At 40.9% G+C, this 20909-nt stretch overlaps 1 protein-coding gene across 2 annotated transcripts; it reads left to right on the forward strand.

The window, feature by feature from the left end:
* The first annotated feature begins 48 nt into the window (after positions 1-48).
* Positions 49-16695, forward strand: epn3b (epsin 3b). Of its 2 annotated transcripts, none has more exons than XM_036000793.1 (12): positions 49-399; positions 4248-4474; positions 4750-4908; positions 6810-6893; positions 7159-7468; positions 8491-8609; positions 9822-9908; positions 13573-13696; positions 13787-13957; positions 14070-14168; positions 14659-14946; positions 15046-16695. In XM_036000793.1, the coding sequence occupies exons 2-12, from the start codon at positions 4406-4408 to the stop codon at positions 15336-15338; spliced, it is 1803 nt and encodes a 600-aa protein (XP_035856686.1). In that variant the 5' UTR covers positions 49-399; positions 4248-4405; the 3' UTR covers positions 15339-16695. The 2 variants fall into 2 exon arrangements, with proteins under 2 accessions (XP_035856686.1, XP_031145370.1); XM_031289510.2 differs by having other exon boundaries at positions 50-399; positions 14073-14168.
* Positions 16696-20909: the final 4214 nt, after the last annotated feature.

Consider the following 20909-nt stretch of genomic DNA (forward strand, 5'->3'; position numbering starts at 1 on the left):
CGTCCCTGCCTCTCTCTCGCCGCTGTGATTGTGTATGCTGTGCGTGCGTGGCCTGCCGGTGCTGTATGAGTGTGTGGATGGGGCTGCCTGAGTGAGAGAGGGAGTGAGTGAGCCGTGTGCTCTGGCTTATCCTTGTCCTATGCGGATTTCACCACTGACTGAGCGACTCGCATCATCCAGGTTAGGCCTGGGTTTAGACGCTAACATTCCCATTCAAGGGAACACTCACTGTTCGGCTCCTCTCTCACGTTTGCCGGATATAGGAGCGGAGGGAGATAATTGTGGTTGTTCTGCTGCTTAGCCGATCCCAGCGGAGGGGATATTATCGGGACTTGGAGAGGAGATAGCGGAGAGGCGAGGATGCTCAGTGGACAAGGCGAGAGATGAGTAATGGGCAAGGTAAGCGGCATGTTGAAATGACCGGGGGGGGGGGGGATATCTTTTGGCTTTTTTTGTGCAAATAATTCTCTCTCCGACCTACTACATGTAACAGACAACTCCAGTGGCAGTTGGCCTTACACAGGAATCTGTGCTACACATGGCAGCCTGCACAGGGAATCCACCGCAAGAGAGAGAGAGTGTGTGTGTGTGTGGGGGGGGGTAATGCATTATGCAGACCCAGCATGAGCGCCCTCCTCCTCTCCATCGCCACCTGAAATACAGTTCACCTGCTGTCACAGCACGCATGCGCATCCATAAATGTGGACGACGGAATGACGTAGGTTGTCTGAGTTTGAGCATTTTGGCGCATCAGACCAGACCATATCAGTTAATAAACTTAATCACTCTCACTTACTTACTTCGATGTATAACTCTGTGTGTTCATGTATGTATTGTTGTAGTAGTATATGTAGTATTTGAAGTGAAAGCATATCATTTGCATTATTGGTATCTAGGCCTAGAGACAATTGTCCCTGGAGTTGAGCATCACGACTTCAGTTAATTCAATCAGGTGACTCTTCCTGGAGTTGGTCCATCTTGATGTAGTGACGGTGCCTCACAGTGAATGTTTTAAAGTTATTACACCCAGATGAGTCATTTGAATAGAGCAGCTCAGAGCTGTGAATCAGAAAATATTCCAGTACAACCACCAAGGGTGCTGTCATTCATTCGTTGCATTACTCATAGAGCAGCTCCACAGTTTGTCCCTGGATGACTTCATCACCACTGTCTGTCTCTGTGCTGCATGAGTCTTTATGAAATACACAACTGAGCTGTACAATATTTCCTATTTCAGGATGGATTTTACTCTTGTACTTCTGGTTAAAGAACATATGTTGGTGTTTGTGGAACTGTGCACATTCATCTTTGAATGCCGATAATTTATCATATCTTAATCTTTCCTAAGTAACTTATTGGCATCTCAAATATTCTTATTAATATTATAAATATATAAATATGATTTATACATTTTAGTGTGGTTTCTGATGGTATGTGGTCTGGACATTCTGTTGCCAATGCTTCTACACTAAATACTGTAAATAAACTTTTGTAATCGATAGGGCTGGGTATCGTTCAAAAATATTTGATACCGGTACCGATACCAATACTGTGACCTCGATACCGGTTCCTAAACTTTTTTCCAATACCAATTTCATGAAACGAAAATTAATTACAACATTACACAATATAGTATGAATTTTTTTATTTATTTTTCAGCTCTTTTTCAGCTACTACGTGAGCCCCGTCTCTATGCGTAACCTAGAGTTTTTCCTGCGTGCCTCTACGACGTGTAACATTAGATAGCCAATCGCAAACCTAATTAGATGTCGGTAAAAGCATGCTGCATGCTTATTGGCTCACTGACGCTCATGAGATTTACTCCTTAGGTATTGAAATTGTGTATTGAATGACGAGGCATTTTTCGATACTCGATACTTTAGAGGCAATTCGGTCGGTGCCTAAAAAGTATTGAATTGTCGATTTGATTTGTATTGCAATTTTCATTTATTGTGATTCTAGAAGTATTGTGATTCCTATGTATTTAGTATTGCGATTTTCTTTTCCTTCTTTAACAAAAACAAAAGTTGAATAATACACTTCTAGAAACAATATATCATGAGACATTTCTAAAAACTATTTTTTTTCTAAGAAGAATGCACATCACATGTCAGTCAGTCTGACATTTATTTCATTTGTAAAGAACACAACATGTATTTTTTGCATTTTCTGCTTTCAGCCTATTTTGCTGGAAACGGATATGATGTAGTCGCCATCAGCGGTAGCGTATCAACTCCAAAATATTTACGTGAATCATTGGTAAAAATAAATAAATAGAAAATAAATATTCTAGGGAAAAGAGTCAATTTTAAAAATAGTTGCAAGAGAATCACGATACATACGATTTTCAGATTTTTTTCCCCCACCTCTAGTAGACATAGTGTGGGATTGCTTTTACTGAGATAGATGATTTGAATCTGTTGTGGTGGTGTGAGGGTCAGACAAAGGAATGAAAAGAGCAATAGTTTCAAACACCTCATGCAGTAGACCGCACTAGCCTTTGATTACGTGTGTGTGTGTGTGTGTGTGTGTGTGTGTTTGTTTGTTTGTGTGTGTCAGAACACAAAGCTAAAGATGATTTTGCAGAAAAGTGATACTGGTTGAAGTTGCTGAGCTTCACTTTCTTCTTTATGCCCTTCATTTTCTCTCTCTCTCTCTCTCTCTCTCTCTCTCTCTCTCTCTGTCTATCTATCTATCTCTATCTCTCTTGCACATGTACAAACACTCCCAGGCTCATCCTCAGACTTTTCTGTCCGTGTCCCTGCTGTGTGCGTCTCAGTTCCTCTGTGCTTCTGCTGATGTTTGCTTTTCAGCAGGATGAGGCATCCTATGACTTGTTTCAGTGTGACAGTCTTTGCAAACTGTTGTGGAGCAGCAGTGGACAGTGGCATTACAATGAAATCAATTAAAACATAATGCACACAGGTCTTTAAAAAGTCAATAATTAATATAATAATAAATATATAAATAAATAAATATAATAATTATTGTAAGTTAAGTTGTCATGAGCCAAATGCATGGTCAAGTTACTGAATGGGCTGAAAAAAGCCTCCTGTGGACAGGTGTTGTACATTAGCATTTCACACGTTTAACACAAAACACAGTGAATCTGGTATGAAATATTGATTTATATAAAAAAAAAAACTGTATGTCATCAGTATTGATGTGATTCAACATGTAACTTTGTTTAGTGAGTGATGAGAAGAGGTTTAGTTGAGTGAGGTCACCCTGGTTCAGCTTTTGGTTTAGTGAGTAAAGTGTGTTCTGTCAGTGAAGGCTTAGTTGCAGGCAGAGGGAAAAGTATCACAGGAACCGTTAATGATCGATTCCCTTGTGTCCTCTCTGAAATATGAAATTGGAAGCGAAAAATGAGATGTGTGTGTGTGTGTGTGTGTGTGTGTGTGTGTGTGTGTGTGCGTGTGTGTGTGTGTGTGTGTGTGTGCGTGTGTGTGCGTGCGTGCACAGGCAGCTGCATGTGTGTGTTGGCCTAAATAAATTAAGCCGCCAAGAAGCTTCATCAGCCACCTGAGTGCCAGAGCTTTTTTATGACCTACTTCCTGAGCGAGCACCAATTGTGAGCCGCTCATTCAGTCATCAGTCATTGCTCTATTTGCTCAGTGTTTTCATATTAACATGAATAGCAAAGAAATAAATCAAGTGCAGACTTTAACCTGACGTGTTATTTTTCGCCATGCAAGTGATACGGCCCTGCGGATGGCAATGTCTTTGAAATGTAATAATGTAGCATTTATCAGCTGTGGTAGCATCAGGTCAAAACTTGTCCAAGATTTTGGTTTATAACCAATACCTGCAAAACTAGCATAGTATACCTGCTAAAAATCTGCATATTAGCATTGTCATTATGAGTCACAGAAAAACAGATGCCCTCAATGGCTCCAGAACTTACCTGAGAATCAACGTTTTAAAGTTTTCTTTATTATCAAAGTAATCTGGTGATCGTTGTCTGTACATCCATGGGCACATTGCAAACAAGAACTGCTAATAGATAAATCGTTAGACTTTTAATGATGCCAGTTTGCCAAAATGTCGATATAGAGTAAAAAAAACAGGGGTCAAGCTGTAGCCAACAGCATTACTCCATGAATCCATGGCAACATTATACAATCTTTTTACATTCCATAGCATTGAACTGTAGGTTCAGAATGTCCCATCAGTGGGGTGGGGATTTGGTCATTAGATCAGAATAGATTTTATTTTTAGGCATGTATTGTGTCTGTTTCTTACAGGGGTGTCCTATAACTCCTGACAGAGAAGAGGAGCCTTCAATGCCATATACCTCTCCTCTCCTCCAGTCCACGTTCCCCCTTTCACCCTTTCTCTTCACTTGTTGAGTGGTTTCTTTCCCCCACTTTCTATCCCTCCACATCCTCCATCACCTGTCACCATGACAACCTCAGCCCTGCGTCGGCAGGTGAAGAATATTGTGCACAACTATTCAGAAGCGGAGATCAAGGTATTATAATTGAACTGCGTTCTCCTCAAGTGTCATTGTGCAGTAGCTTTCATGTGTCAGACTTTGAGGAAGGGTAAACTCCTCTAAATTAACACTGATGCCATGTCATGTCAGAACAAAACTCTCTACTGCCTGTTATTTTTTCTTTGTTATAAATATGCTTTGACACTTTGTAATCTTCTTATCATATTGTTGCTTTGAATAAGAAAGAACTTTATATGCATGCAAATATGAGAAGAAATGTACATCATTGTTCCTCTGATGGTGGCGGGTAGGTTCGCGAGGCCACCTCGAACGACCCCTGGGGCCCATCTTCGTCTCTCATGTCAGAGATCGCTGACTTGACATTCAATGTGGTGGCGTTTGCTGAGGTCATGGGCATGGTGTGGAAACGCCTCAACGACAGCGGAAAGAACTGGAGACACGTCTACAAGGTGAACTCATGAAAGATTTCTGTCAAGACTGCTCAGTTTAATCAGTTCAGCTCTCTGTGTATGTGTCTCTCTTCCTGTCTGCTGGCTTACTTTAGCTTTACTGTTCCTTTAGCTTCCCTCTGACTGCTCACCACGGCTTTCCTCCCTCCACCTTTTCCCTCTTTAATATTTGTTTTTAACTTTCTTCCTACATTTGTGGTTCAGAGAGAAATATATATTGACAACTATTAGATGGATTGCCTTGAAATTTAGGCTACAGCAGATGTTCAAGGTCTCTAGAGGATATATTCTAACTAGGGCTGTCAAACGATTACAATTTTTTAATCGCAATTAATCGCTGAATTTCTGTAGTTAATCGCGATTAATCGCATATTTTATCACATGATTAAAATTCTATTATTTTACATTTCAGAACAGTTTTTAAGTACATATTAACAATCAAAAGCAATTTTTACCAGTGTATCTTGATTGGGAATCAAATTAATGCAAAGAAAGTTACTTTATGAACTTGATTTTAAGATTTGTAATTATTTATTTACTGTAAACAAAAGAAAAATGTGTGAATCTGTCATTATTGCACAATTCCTCCAAGTACCTAACTAAAAAACTAAAAATCCATATCCTTACTAGAGTCAATATAGTGTTTAGTAACTCCTAAATAATGTTGATTACTTACTGATGTCCAGTGATCACCGGTTAATGAGATTGGCTTTCTACTTGTCTACGAGCCATCCGGGAGTTTTGGAAAATAAAAAGCTCCATTCAGAGTTATTGCTGCTGTCTTTCTCCATCATGCTTGCAGCCTGCAGCAGCAGGATGTGTTAGGAGGAAGTGGCAGCTTGATGATAAGTAACGGTGCTGCAAAGGGTCAAAATAGTAGCCTGTTAGGCACGACGCAAAGCCGAGTGAAGTGTAAAATAGATTAATAAATGCCGGCATGCGATTAATGCGATTAAAAAAAAAAAAGAATCATATTGCGTCGGCCCTTAATCGCATTGTGATTAACGCGTTAACGCTGACAGCCCTAATTCTAATCAATGTGATGATCCTCTGACCTTTCCTCTAGCGCCACCAGCATGTCAAAGTTTTCACACTGTCAAATATCTCATACTCTATGGGTTGGCACACAATTTGGTACAGATATCCACAGTGCCCAGACAATGTATCTTGCTAATTTTTGTGATCCTCTGACTTTTCCTCTTGGGCCACCATTGTTAGGATTATTAGAATTTTTCTAACAACCATGAAGTTGACTATTTAGTTTCATGAACAAACATCACTTTGAAGTATAGTGGCAGTAAATCATCTGATGTCAAAATCATGACGAGAGATGAGGATCTTTGTTTTAAAACAAAATATTGAACTGAGCCATGTTGGTTTTTAAAAAGCAGAGTTTTCAGAATGAAACAAATCACTTTTTAGATGCAAGGTTGACTATGATATGTTGTATTTCCTAAACATCAGATGCTGTATGTGTCCAAGACAAATTCCCTTCAGGACAATACAGTCTATCTTATCTTATCTCAGTTCTGAATGATGTTCCTATCAACCTCAGCTGTACTTTGTTTTAAGTGCTAATTAGCAATTGTTAGCACGCTAACATGCTAAACCAACACAGTGAACATGGTAAATATTATACCTGCTAAACATTGTCATCCTAGCATTTCCATTGTAAGCATGTTAGCATGCTGACATTAGCATTTAGCTGAAGTATACCCTCACAGAGCCGCTAGCATGGCTGTAGTGTCTTAGTCTTGTTATACTATTATTTCCTGTATCCATCTCATTGCAGATATCCCTATACAGTAGATGCATTTAATAATAGTTATGTTTTTGTTTCTACAATGTGTAGAATAGATACATTTTGGAGTAACAGTGTGATAATCAGCATTTGATTCCAGGCCCTGACTCTGTTGGATTACCTGCTGAAGACAGGATCAGAGAGAGTGGCCCAACAGTGCCGTGAAAACGCATTCACTATTCAGGTACTGGACTGCAGCAAGAGGAGAACCTCAGCAATCTGAACGCCTCAGGAACAGAGCTGCTTTATTGTTTATGTGGATCGTGTGTTTAATGTCTGTTTGCAATTTCTGATTAAACTGAACCGAATCGTCACATTCCTGAGGATGAGATTATTGAGGTTTTCCAGCATCTTCTTAACCATAACTTGAATTGTAAATTTTTTTTTTAAAAGCTCAAGCTCATCTTTAAAAGATCATTAAAATGTATTTTTGTCCGTGTGGTGTCCAGACGCTACGCGACTTCCAGTACATGGACCGTGACGGCAGAGATCAGGGGGCCAACGTGAGAGAAAAAGCACGCCAACTGGTGTGTCTCCTCCGGGACGAGGAGCGGCTCCGCCAGGAGAGGAGTCAAGCCCTAAAGACCAAGGAGCGAATGGCTGGGGGAGGCAGTGGAGGGGGTGGCGGTGGGGGTGTGAGTGTGTACGGAGGTATACCCCCTTCTTACCACCCAGGCAGGCGAACAAGCCAGCCCAGCATGGCTGTGCTGTACGGGGAGGAGTTCAGCCGATCCAGAGGTTCTCCATCCTCCTTCAACTGTGAGTATTAAAACTGGCAACAACTCATTTTTTGGCCACCTGGGGGCAGCGGAAACAAGCTGTGAACACAACATCGACAGATCATCACCTTTTAAGTTGATATAGCAAACTTGTTAGCAAACAGTTGCTTATTTACACACTTACACAGTTACTGTACAAAGCAACATTATCATACATTTGGAGTTGTGTTTTTGTCCATCTGATGAATGTAAGTTTAATATACACTCTCTTTTAGCTATGGTTTTGGTCTCCTCCAACTCCTGAGCGAAATATCAGGCCTTTTAGCTGCGGAATGCTCCACTATGTTCACCAGATAGTTGCTAACGGTCTGTGTTGTGGTGCTGAGTCTCATCCACTGCGTAGGAGACTGTTAAAAAACAAAACATAAAACACTTCTGATAAAGCATAAATCTGACCTTTGTGTGTGTCGCTTGTTAGTTTTTCTAGTGTAGCGTCCTCTTTGCTGCATTGTGGTTTGCTAAGCTGTAATGGTCTCTTTACTGCATTGTGCGTTTTTAGGGCTTTTTCGCTGAAAACAGCTGCCTGCTGCGGCTGAAAACGACTATGAGAGAGGTGAAAATTAATCAAAACAGTAAAGTTTTCAGACAGCTAAACAATGAGCTGAAACTTGATATAAAGCACTGTAAAGTTGAGGGGAGTTGAAGATTCTGGTGATAATTCTCTGTAGGTTTATCACTACCAGCTTATAGCTGCTTTAAAGTCTAAACTTACCTGGAGCACTGAACAGCTTATTTTATGAGTTGGCAATTAATAAATAGATGAAGCAGTAAAAATATACACTTCTTCTTTGTATTAAGGCTGATCCCTGATGAAATGCATGTTGTGCTGTAGCCCAGCACTTTGGACAATCCACCACATAGATTATCAATACTGCAGCATAGGCCTAAAAATATTCAAATCCGCCCAGCACTTCCTGTGCTCCACATCTCTATGCGTCTGCTAATGCATCCCCTGCGTCAATTGCGCCCACCCTCAAACTCCCTCACTTGTTCCCTCTGCAGCCTCGTCGTCGTCGCCTCGCGCTGCCTCAGACCTGGAGCAGGCTCGGCCTCAGACCAGCGGCGAGGAGGAGCTGCAGCTCCAGCTGGCTTTAGCCATGAGCAGGGAGGAGAGTCAGAAGGTAAAACAACACATGCACACATAATTGTGATAATGTGTAATCTCCTTTAGCTCCTCGAGTGTGACAGTACCCTTCCTCTAAACACACACACACACACACACACACACACACACACACACACACACACACACACACACACACACACTCTTCCTCTGCATTCGAGTGGCTTCTCTTGTTATTATTACTTATTCCATATGTATGGTGGAGAGAGAGTCTCTTCACTCAGAGAACCAAGGTTACAACACGGCAGAGAGAGAAAGAGGGGGGGAGAGAGAGAGAGAGAGAGAGATGAAGAGATGGAGATGGAGAGGGAGAGGGAGAGAGAGAGAGAGAGAGAGATGGAGAGATATAGAGAGAGGAAGAGCAGCGGTACTCTCCAACGTTCTAACGCTGGGTTTTACAGGCAGCTTTTTTCTTCCGCTATCGCTCTGTAAAGTGTAACTCCGAGTCAACTTTGGAGAACGGGTGGGGGGTTTTCTATGCTGATTTCAAGGCTGCTGCTCTGCACTTGTGTACTGATATCGCAAGACACTTTTTACCTTGACGAGAAACCTCGTCACGTTTAATCTCGTGAGAGATCTCGTCACACCTCTACTCATTGCCTCTTGATGATTCCAATGAAAATGATGTTACAAATGTTCTGAACATTCGCCCACCTTCATCTAGCTAGCCCTTCCTTCCCCTGTTACCATAGAGATGGATGAAGACACACAACTACAGATTACTTTGAGCCTTAGCCGAATGGAGTATGAGCAGATACACACACACATAAACAGAAACACACAAAAACACACCTCACTTCTTACCATTTTAGCTGTGTGATATGGCTCTTATAGCTTAACTAAAATGCTTTTCTGTGGCCAGCAAATCACTTAACTTCCTAACTTTTTCCTTCCTCAGCCAGCTTACTCCTTTCCAGAACATCTGCTATATCTCCCACTGGATCTCAAACATACATCTCTCTGTTCTCACACAAGAAATGTTTAAACTTCTACATATAAAACATCCTCTGCATTCTTCCTCTCCGTGTTGCTCCAAACCAGCCTCTGCTCTTTGTCAGCTAAATATTTCAACAGCACAAAAAAGCCAACAGCGCTGCATTGGTTTTGCTGGGCCAAACCAAAGGCTGTTTCACTAACGCTGGTGTGTATGTGCGTCCACTCTCATGGCCGTGGCAATAATGTTGATGATGTCACGATGCCGCCCCTGCAGGACCAGTGCTGTCGCCAAGGAGACGAGTCTCTGTTACAGAAGGCCCTGGATGAGAGCAGGAGAGAGAGTCAGTCGGGGACACAGGAGGTGAGTTTTAAAAATGCGTGTGCGCTGTACAGTGTGTGCATGCGAGTGTGTGTTTGCATGTAGAGGTGGGCGGGTGCATTTGTAGGTGGTTTTTTGGCAGGCATTTAGAGAACGAAGTGGAGTTTAAAGTGCCGACTGTGGGATAGGGAGGGAAACGAGACAAAAAGACAGATCAGCATAATGAGGGAGGTTTGAGAGAGAAACGTTAGAGAACTGAGAGAGAAGAAAGACGTGCCGGCTGAATGACAATGACTTTGTCTGGTCTAACCTTGAGCTCAGCATGACATTTCCCTGAAAGCATACTTCTTATCTTGTAGCACACCAGCTCCTTTATTCATTGGCCTGTCAACAAGCCAATCAGAGTCACCAGCTGTCTTATGTAAAGGTCCCCATGGCTTGTAATTGCTCATATTATGCTGCTTATCATAGAAATACTGGTACTTTCATGTGCCCATATAGAAAAAGCAGCGTGGAAATAAAGACATAGGGGGAAAACAGTGAAGTGAGCTTCCCAATGGTTCTCTGACTGATGTAATTCCTGACATATTCACAAGGTCAGATACATGTCATACATCATCATGTCTTGCATCATCACACATTAAAATATGACATTTAATTTATGGCCACCCTTTTATCTGAAGCTTTAATGTACAGTTTGCAATGGGTGTAGCCAGATTAAAGATTAAAGATCCCTTTCAGTTATGGTTTAAGAGATGTGAATAGAAATAAAAACTATATATATATAAAAAATACTCCACTTTAAATATATCTGTGTCAGTTACATCTACTCTTTCTCCCTCATTAAAACCAGAATTTTATGTATGAGCAAATATTCTTAGTTTCAAAAGTTTAACGGCTGGACACAAGATGTCTCGTACCTCACAGAAAAGTCCATTCTTAGTGTATGAGACCTGGAGTCTTCAGGTTTCCACATCACACTTGCGTAAGCTGCATAGTAAACCACGATTGGCTTCCAGACTAGTAGTGATGTCATCAAATCTTGCTCATACGTGTATATGGTATATGTTAAACCCAGATTTAAGGTGAGCACAGAGAAACTTTCCCCTGTCAGCTGGATGTGAAAACGAACTCTACACATACATCATTCTGCACAGTGAAGCTCAAACATCAGGAACAATAAGCAAAATACGTTTTTGACTAGAGGGGGGCTTTAAATTGCTAACATTTACCACAATGTTGAGAAAAACAATTTAACATTTACAATAAAATGGAAATTTCAGTCTGACAGACATTTAGGTTACAGATTTAAACAACTAATATGAATGAACATATTTAAGCATTTAAAATATTTGAACAGTTAGCAGATTTTTTTATATGAGTGACCAAACCAAATAGAGACCATTCTCCCAACACAAAGTTTACAATAAACTGTAGCTCCATAGTGCAGAGATGAGAGATCCAAGAAGGGTATTTGATTTGATATATGCACATTGTTATGATCAGGATGTTGACACGTGACATTTTTGTTTATGTGAAGGATGATTAATGTAACAGCAGTTCAGAAAAACTAAGGTGCCCATTTTGTTCATGTGCTTATATATGTGTTTAAATTAAATTACCTGATATTACCATTACATGTTCTTACTGTATATGACTCCATATGAGCAATTTTTATGCTATTACATTTCCAAATACACACTTAAAGGTGCTCTAAGCGATGTTGGGTGACGGCACTTCTTGTTGACATTCAAAGTATTTTCAAACAAAACAAGGCTAACTCGCCCCTCCCTCTTCCTCATCCCATCCCCTCTCCCTCCCTTCCGTGCTAACCCCCCAACCCCCACCCCCAAATCCTTCTTGTTGGTTATTAGACTGTTTGTTATGTTTCATGGTGCAGGTTGCCGCAGTTTGTTTTTGTTGCCGTGTGTGGAGCCTGTGCTGTCTACAGAGACCGCGTTTTTTTTAGTGTGTTCAGGGGACAGGCAGCTAGCGGATAGTGAGGATATGTTTGTTGTATGTGACAAAAAATGTTGCAGCCTAAAAAACACGTGACATCGCTTAGAGCACCTTTAACATGTCATCATAATGCACATACTGTAATTTGTAGTATTGGGTTATATTTTTTAGGATCACATATGTACTCTGACGTGATAATGTCAACCCCACATAGTTAACAAATCGTGTGATATTTGATAGATCTTTTCTCATGTGAAAGTTCTGGTTTGCTTTTAAATCACCGAAAGGCTTGTAATTTATAAGTTAAGGCTGCATGCCATTTCAAATGTTTTTAGTTATGTCAACATTTTGTCTATACTGCACTTTACGTCAAAGTGTTGTTACAATGATACCATATGTGCAGGGTATTTTAAAAGTGCCCAGTAAACAACATGTCAGCAGGCTGCACTGCTGCCTACTCTGCTGTGAGATGCTGCTCTGCCAACTGCTGCAGAGTAATCTAAACAGTGGAGTCCAGATGCAGCCTTACAAACTGTTTGTGAATCCCCTCAAGCTTTGCACTCTTTTCACTGCATTATGTCTTGTAGTCTCATTGCCAACATACACACAATACCAAACAAAACATAAAGTATATATATGGTCACAAAGCATATCTGATGTCTGGTATTGACCTTCTGATAAATTAATCAGACTCTACCAGTGAATAATTATAAAACTCACAATGACACTTAAACTGCTCTGCTGTTCTAAATGTGTTTTCACTACAGTGGCTGTAAAACATTATGCATATTCATGCTCAAAGGAAACAACATTTTTTTTAACATACTTACAGCTTACATTTTCCTAGGTAAGTACACAAAGACAGCACTGTCAGTGTGACTTAAGTAGATTGTCGCTGTCAAAACCATGTACCTCCACCTTTTTTTAAATGATTCATTGAGCTTAAGAAGTATGATCATTTCCTAAATCTATAAAGAAACACTATCCATCAGGGTATCTGAAAAATTCAAATGTATCAAGATACATGGTTTTAATTAAACAGTGATACAGTTTTAACTGACACAGCATGAGGTAGGGCTGGGCGATATGGAGAAAATGAAATATCACGATATTTTTGACCATATACCTCGATATCGATACCGCAACAATATTGTAGTGTTGACTATTAGTGCTTTCACAAAGTATTTACACAATGAGATTTTTGATAAATAATCATCAGTAATGTGGACATAATGACTAAGTGGGTAAAGGCAAATAATAGAACAGTTACAACAGTCTGGTAAGTTCAGAAAAGTACATCACTTTACTGTAATGCAGCCTTTAAAACCAGGAAAAGACATCACTTATGCCATATTACGATATTACGATATCCAAAATCTAAGACGATATCTAGTCTCATATCACGATATCGATATAATATCAATATATTGCCCAGCTCTAGCATGAGGAAAACGTTCCAGCATAGTTTCCTCATTTACACCACAAATTCTGTCTCAGCTACTTCATTTAACTCAGATCTGCTAAGCTGAACGTCTCAATAGCGTTTTAAAGTAATTGTTGTGTTTAAATCACACAATCACAGTAACTGTATCAGCATCTGCATACTCTCCTCCGCAGATCTCAACAGGGTTGGATACATTTCGTCCGGCTCTTATTAAGAGTCTTGCATTCTTCAAAACCCCATCCAGCAACACCGACATAAGAATGTTTGGCACAGATTTAAGAAAGATTTTGTCTCCCTCTGCAGTCGGCTATGCTGGACCTGGTGGACATATTTGGCCCCTCATCTGAGGCCCCACCTCAGCCTAGAGACCCTTGGAACTCTGCCCAACCCCCCGGTGACATCACCTCTGACCCGTGGGACTCTGTAGGTGGGTGGCTCAGACACACTCATTCTTTGAGTTTGGGTGTTTTTAACGCTTCACAATGAGTTTTGTGTTGTTTTTTATCTCTCGTTACAGCGGTTCACTCCAGCACTCCCGTGATTGGTAGCCCATGGACGGCCCCTCCCTTATCCTCCAATGCGTCCAATCCTTGGGCTCCATGTGCGGACTCACGCACAGACCCCTGGGAAGCAGCGCCTCTCTCCCCCAGTCCTGTCAATCATGACTGGGACAGCCCAACAGATGGAGGTGTCTTTTTAAGAATGCCAGCCTCATCAAAAATGCATATACATTGTAATATATGTCAGAAGATGTAAGCACTGCACTCTGCCTAAGATTGTAATGTTTTCCATTTGACAAGCAGGTGGGGACGAGACAGATCCATTTGCTGCACAGGAAGAAGAGAATCCTAAACAGGATGTCCCTCATGTGTCCTCCCCTCAACCTGCTAGTCCCACAGGTACAATACAAAACAGTACAAGGCAGCCAGAAGTACTTTGGATTTTACTTTACATTTGGATCTTACCGAAGTAGTAAGTCTCCTGCATTGACAGTGGTTGGAAAGGAAAAATAATCTTCTTCCAGCATGAGCCCATTGACAGCAGTTAGACTGATAGTACCCACAATATATAATGTACTTTAGATACACAGTACAGTAAGACCAAAGGTAGCCTACTGTGTTATTATTTCACATGTAGCATCACATAGTATTGTACTGTAAAGTCCCAGGTAAGGACACAGCAACATGAACACTTGTATAATTTTAATGTAATCTAATACAATAGCGCAGTAACAAATCACCTTTGTGAAATTTATATTACATTATTGATATTGGAGTATTGTGCATAAGACACTTCATGTTAACCTTTAATTGATGATCTGTGCATCATATTGCATAATATCCCCTCAATAACTATTTTGTTAATCCTTTTTTTCTATTCCTGATGCAGATGCAGAGCTGTTTGGGGTAATGGCAGACACTGACCCATTTGCAGATTCTAAGCCAAATCCATTTGGGGCTGACACTCCGGTAAAACCCCTGGTAAATGGACGAGAGTCTGCCAGCCCGGAGATGTTTGACCTGTCCCGGCTAGCACCCCCGCTCAGCGCCCCAACTCCACGTATGTGTCGAACCCCAGAGGCCTTCCTAGGAGCTACGGGGGCCTCGCTGGTCAATTTAGACGCTCTCATACCCTCCAACCCATCTAGCAAGATGCACAGCAACCCCTTCCTCTCAGGTAACAAACTACTATTAAATAGCTCATGTTCTGTATTTACAAAAACATCATTATGATATTATTAAAAGGTCTCCCACACATACAATTCTTTCTTCTCAGGTCTGAGTGCTCCGTCTCCCACCAACCCCTTCCACTGCGACCAGCCTCGCCTCACCCTCAACCAAATGCGACCATGCTCTACATCCCCACTGCCCCCACACATGCTCTCCTACAGCCCGTCGCTGCCCCTCCCTCTGCCCCACCAGCCACCCATCCTCCCCTCCTCTCTCACACAACCTCCCGCTGGACTCCTGGACCTTCCCTCCAACCTCCCACAGCCCCTGCTCCCCCTTTCTCCGCGACCACCACAGCGCACTCAGTCACAGAAACACAGCCACAACCCCTTCCTCTGAGACCATCTGCATCTTTCCAGCTCTGGTCAGCTTTGGGAGACAACAGAATTGACTCCATTTGGATTAATCTATGCCGACTACAATAAAACTAGTTTAAATGAGCCTGAACTGGACTGTGGATCCTGGTCTGATGTCATTGTGCACACTTGAAGCGGATAAAACTCGGACTGGATGTATTTGTGTCTGTCTGAAGACACATCAGCTGCTATATAACCTGAACTCTTGAAGAAAAGCTAACTCACAGAAAAACACACACACACACACACACACTCAGGCGCACTTAAGGTGCATAGACACAAACATGCACACACCACCAAACTAACAGGGTGTGCCTCCACTGTCCCTTCGATGCCTTTTTCCCATCAACAGTGACAACTCCGAGCACCCTTTGACCACAGAGCCAGAACTGTTTCTTTAGGAGATCAGGATAAGGCCACGTATTTTGATTTTCCACCAAGATTCACCAGGATCCTTACCCCTGCTGCTTCACCGACAAAAGCATGAATGCATCCCACCCCCAAGACTCGAAACTATTCTATTCTGCTGAACACCTGAGACCAGTTCTTCAAACAAATCCTCTTTTTCTGATGAGTCAAATATCTTGAGCTTTGTTGGCACAATTGAATCACCGGAGAAAGCCCAAAAGTGTGTTACTGTTAGATTCAAGACAGCATTCAGCACTGTTCAAGAACTAATTGACTCAGGTATTCCTTCCCACATTTACATCATGACATATTTTGCATTGCCTTGTTACTTTGCAAGCTCAACAGCATCTGGTTCTAAGTTACTTATGTTATTTGTTCTAGTGGCCCCTAAAGTATCCCCTAAAGTATCTAGGTGGATTCAAAACTCGACTAAACCAGCCTAAGCCAAACCTCATTGTCTCAATCTGGACCTAAACTGATCACTGATTGTACCCTATCGGACCCGCGTGCCTGACTCTACAGCTGACCCACAATGCATTCCCAGCTGGTTTATATTGGCGCCAAAAAGGAGGACCTCAGGGAGACCGCTCTGTCCCTCCTCCGGTGAAATTCAACCTTAGTCAATGGAAAAGCATTAGTCTACAGAACAAAAGTGGTGGGAGGAGTAAAAGAAAGATGAATACAAATGAGGTGAAAAGATTGCAAATAATAAAGTGATGTGTTGAGCAGTAGCTCCTCTATTGTGCTAAACATTCACTTCTGTGTTTGGAACAATAGAGGAGGTGTTTGGTCATCACTGCACTGAACCTGGACTGAATGTGAAATCCCTGCCTATCGATACACACAGGCTTAGTACATATGTATTTAACAGAATGATACCTATAAAGTATTATAAAATATATACCAATAAATGAATGGTGTTTGCATTATAATTTTGAAAGTGTTCATATGATTGATTGATGAGTTATTCCTTAAAGGTCCCATATTATGCTCATTTTCAGCTCATACTTGTATTTTGGGTTTCTATATACTTACATGCTTTAATGTTCAAAAAACAATATTTTTCTCTTACTGTCTGCGTGAATATACCTGTATTCCACCTCTGTCTGAAACAGTTTTAAAACTCAGTTTTAGCGCCTGTCTCTTTAAGCCCCCCTCCTGAAAAAGCCCAGTCTGCTCTGATTGGTCAGCGTTTCTGGGTCTTCCTCATCTGCACTCTCTGCATCTCTGCACCGTCATTGCAGCCAGGGAATGACTGTAACAGCACTGTAGCAGCTCTTTCTACCTATATATACAGTTGGTAATGATCACACTGGCCGCTGTTCAGCAAAAGTTACATAGTCTCACTTTAAGGCCTAGTTAAAAGTTAGTCAGTCACAGATAAGACATTAAAGCATTGTTTACCTGAAAGTGTCAGGTATTGTAGATGCCCCCCGAACAAGGATGAGACTTTTACTGATGGTTTCATGATGTTTAATTCTTTATGAACCATAATCCGTTCACCATGTCACCAACGTAAGAGCTGAAATGTATACAAAACATGTAACCGATCAGTTAACACTGTTCACAATCACATGCTGTCTTACATTTGTGCAGAACCAACATTAACAGGCAAAATGCTCAGTCTCAACTGAATAAACAAACCTTTTGCCTCTTCGGAAGGGCTGCAAGTATGAATTCGTCGTTTACCATGGGCTCCGTGTCTACCTGCTATGAACTGCGCTAGCCAGACGCGTGCGCTTCCAAAGCGAAAAAAAAAAAGCGCGTAGCTTTAGACCGGAAGTCCGTTTCAATACAATAAATTCAAAATAAAAGACAGTCACTATATTTTGTAACAAAATATACATATGGTTATTTACAGGTATGTATAAAGGAAAATAAAATGATATAGGATTATTTTATTAACAATACAAAGGTCATCACCTGCTGTGGCCCAAAACGACGTTATGAAAGCGGAGCAAGTGAACCCAAACACTAAAGTTTTAGGCTTAAACCGCTATAAAGCTCTGTAAAGCGGAGAGGAGCTGCAGCTTCAGGTGATAATTCTGTGTAGGTTCATCACTACAAGCAATCCCTTTTCACATTGTCATTTGATACATTGTTATTGATTATAACCGCTTTACATTTTCTATTTTCTGAGGGACATATTCATAATGCCACCCATGGTCAACATCTCTGTAAGGTTGGGACTGGACTGGGACTTTCTTTGACGACACACTAAACAACATCACAGATCGAATGAACTTAAATTGCTATTAAATGTAGAGATCCACCACCATTAATCAAGAAAGTCATACACATGCACAGGAACCGAGGCAAAGGTTTTAATTGACACTGTATTTTGGTGCTGAAGAGAAGATGGAGTTGAAATGATCCATTTCACTCATTGGCCACTAGATGGTAGCATTGACACAATGTAAAACTGCTTTTGCAGGTTTCCTTTCTAGCTATTCAGTCATTAAGTGTTTTACACCTGGGATACAACATAGATACAATAAGTCTGTTGGTGTAGCAGTCAGCACACTTTAGGTTCAAATAAGTTGTACTGTAAACAACAGCTGTACCACAGTAATTATTGTTGAGGTGTTGCACAGTAACAGTTGATATCTAGCCAAACACTACAGCAGCTGCTTTCACTGATGATGGGTACACCTAACATTCTCTAAAGAAAGGTGCATGATGAACTATGCTCATACTTTCACATCTAGCATTTCTGGAGGTACACCGAAGAGCAGCTCAGTGTCTTGTGTAAAAAAAAACAAAAAAAAACATTGCTCTTAAAACATATATTAAATCAACACATCAAACTAATGTTTCGGTCCCTGAAATCATGAAAATAGGGCTTGTAGTTTTCCAGATACCTTGCCATGGACTAAATTATGGCAGTATTGCCAGTTGCTGTGGAGTTTCCTTGCCCCTGACAAATTATTAAAATTAAAGAAAGACTGATATTGCCATCCTTAGGCCCTGCTGCTGGTAAAACATGGCATCTCCATTTATTTTATAATGGCCCCTTTCAACGTACTGTGTGTTTCCTATCTGTGAGTGTCAGCATGTTGCACAAGATGAATTAAAACAACCACAAATTCTCTTAAAAGGTTAAATATGCACAATTCCTGAAGCGAAACTAAATGAATCAAGGAAATCCAATCATGCCCGTACCCCCAGACACACTCACACACTTCCTTTCTCTTTAATGTCTGGCTTTTCTGTCCAAACAAAATCAAGTGCACTCTGATCACAGATCTAAACAGCTGCAGTCTCGACCTCCAGATAGTACAGTAACTCAACTCGTGTGCATATTTGTTTTCCAACATGGCCATGTGGTGTTGATTTGCTGGAGGAAAGGATTGAATGATTGTGAGAACAGTTGTGAGAGTGAGAGCAGAATATGTTCTATTGCAAAAGTATATCAGAGACCCCATGGACCTGCTGTGCAAGGAACTTGGCAAACCTTACATCCACCGTCAGAACAGACTCAGAGGGACTCATAACCTCAACCTGAACCTCTAAGAGCGATACATATGAGTAGTGTGATTGTCTTTTAGTTAATCATGCATGGCTGTCTGCAACAATCAATCTCTATTAGTCAGTGTTATGAAAGAAAGTAACGCAGTTAAAGTTAGCTACTTCCATAAGAGTACAGTACAGCCTTTCTCCTAACTACCCTGTTAACAGGTGTGCACGCGCTGTTCCATCAGTACAAGTCAGGCCACATTTTCTCTTGATTCCATTTATCATGCGCTCAAGCATGAGAGAATAATTCCTGATCTTGGCCCTGGTCTGTTGCCCCCCTGGAGCTGTTGTTCCTGGCCTGCAGTGAGGCGTTCATCCAGTTTAAAGAAGCATTCAAAGTGATAAATTAAGCTTTAGTCCGATCAAGATGCTGCTGCAATGTGGGAGTGATTATTCTCAAGCGTAATCTCTAAACTACATCCTGCCTGAGTGGTGCCCTAATTAAGGAGGATTGTGTGTCTGTGTGTAATAAAATTCAGGACTTCATTAAAAATAACGCAGAAGTTAAGCAGCTTACGTTCCCTCAGCCTTTTTTTATTGCTCATGAATCGATTTATCAGGACACAAACAAAAAGAACAAAGTAGGATTAATATGACGATAATAGGGGGCCATCTGTACTCTGAAAGTACTATAGATCTAATGGGTAACAGAGTTCGGAAATGTCATCATCCAGGACTGATGTTGTTTGATTCCTGACTCAGATCATCCCTGCTTCAGCTGAGTGCTGTGATGTTTATTCATTTTGTTGTTACAGTAACTATGGTTATTGTGAATGTAAATACATCTGAATCACTCAGAATGACTCACACAAATACAAATTGATATAACACCTGGAGCTGGAAAACATACTGTTAAACACACTGCACTGAATCTGCTGCTATTGGTTGGAAATGCCCCCCCCCACACACACACACACACACACACACACACACACACACACACACACACACACACAAAGTATCTCACTCATTATTAATTTACCTTCCTTTCTGAGAGAAAATGAAAACGATGTTCAAAAACAATATTTCAACCCATCCTGTTTTTCTGTCTGCTCACCAAGACAAACCTCCCATGCTGCAGCTGCCAACACTGGCATAAAGAAAACACACTGATCTGGTTCCCTATTCAACACTCTATTCAAGCTGGAGAGAGCTGCTCTGTTACATGTTATCAAAAATGAGTCTGACCAAAGGGAAGACAGAAATAGATAAGTATTTACTTCAATGAGCATTCATTTTTAAAATCCCAACTGATCTGAATTTTACTTCTTTTTTTTAAATACTACAAACATCACATCAGTGATTTTCGCAGATGAATTGACTCTCATCACAATGTAGTTGTCCTGTGTTTTGTAACTGTACTTGCTTTTCACATGTGTTAAACTACAGTGAAAGAAATTTGTTTCTATATTTCATATAATACATTTCATACTGTTACTTTCTTATGTTGTAAAAAGACAAAGGTTTGTTTTCAATTTAATGAACTAAACCAATAATAATGAAAGATTAAGCCTGAACGCTACTGATCTTGAAAATAACAGTTGTCGTATTCGACCACCAGTTATCAGGTGAAAGAAATGCCATAAATAGGTCTTATAACAACTGAACAATTACCTTGAGAGCTGAGCAA

This window comes from Sander lucioperca, chromosome 4, assembly GCF_008315115.2.
Source record: "Sander lucioperca isolate FBNREF2018 chromosome 4, SLUC_FBN_1.2, whole genome shotgun sequence".
NCBI classification, from domain to species: domain Eukaryota; kingdom Metazoa; phylum Chordata; class Actinopteri; order Perciformes; family Percidae; genus Sander; species Sander lucioperca.

Excerpts from the sequence above, each read along its gene's own strand:
- epn3b (XM_036000793.1), top strand. The coding sequence starts at position 4,406 with ATGACAACCTCAGCCCTGCGTCGGCAGGTGAAGAATATTGTGCACAAC. Across the intron at positions 6,894-7,158 it reads AAAACGCATTCACTATTCAG|ACGCTACGCGACTTCCAGTA; the intron begins GTACTGGACTGC and ends TGTGGTGTCCAG. Across the intron at positions 8,610-9,821 it reads GCAGGGAGGAGAGTCAGAAG|GACCAGTGCTGTCGCCAAGG; the intron begins GTAAAACAACAC and ends CCGCCCCTGCAG.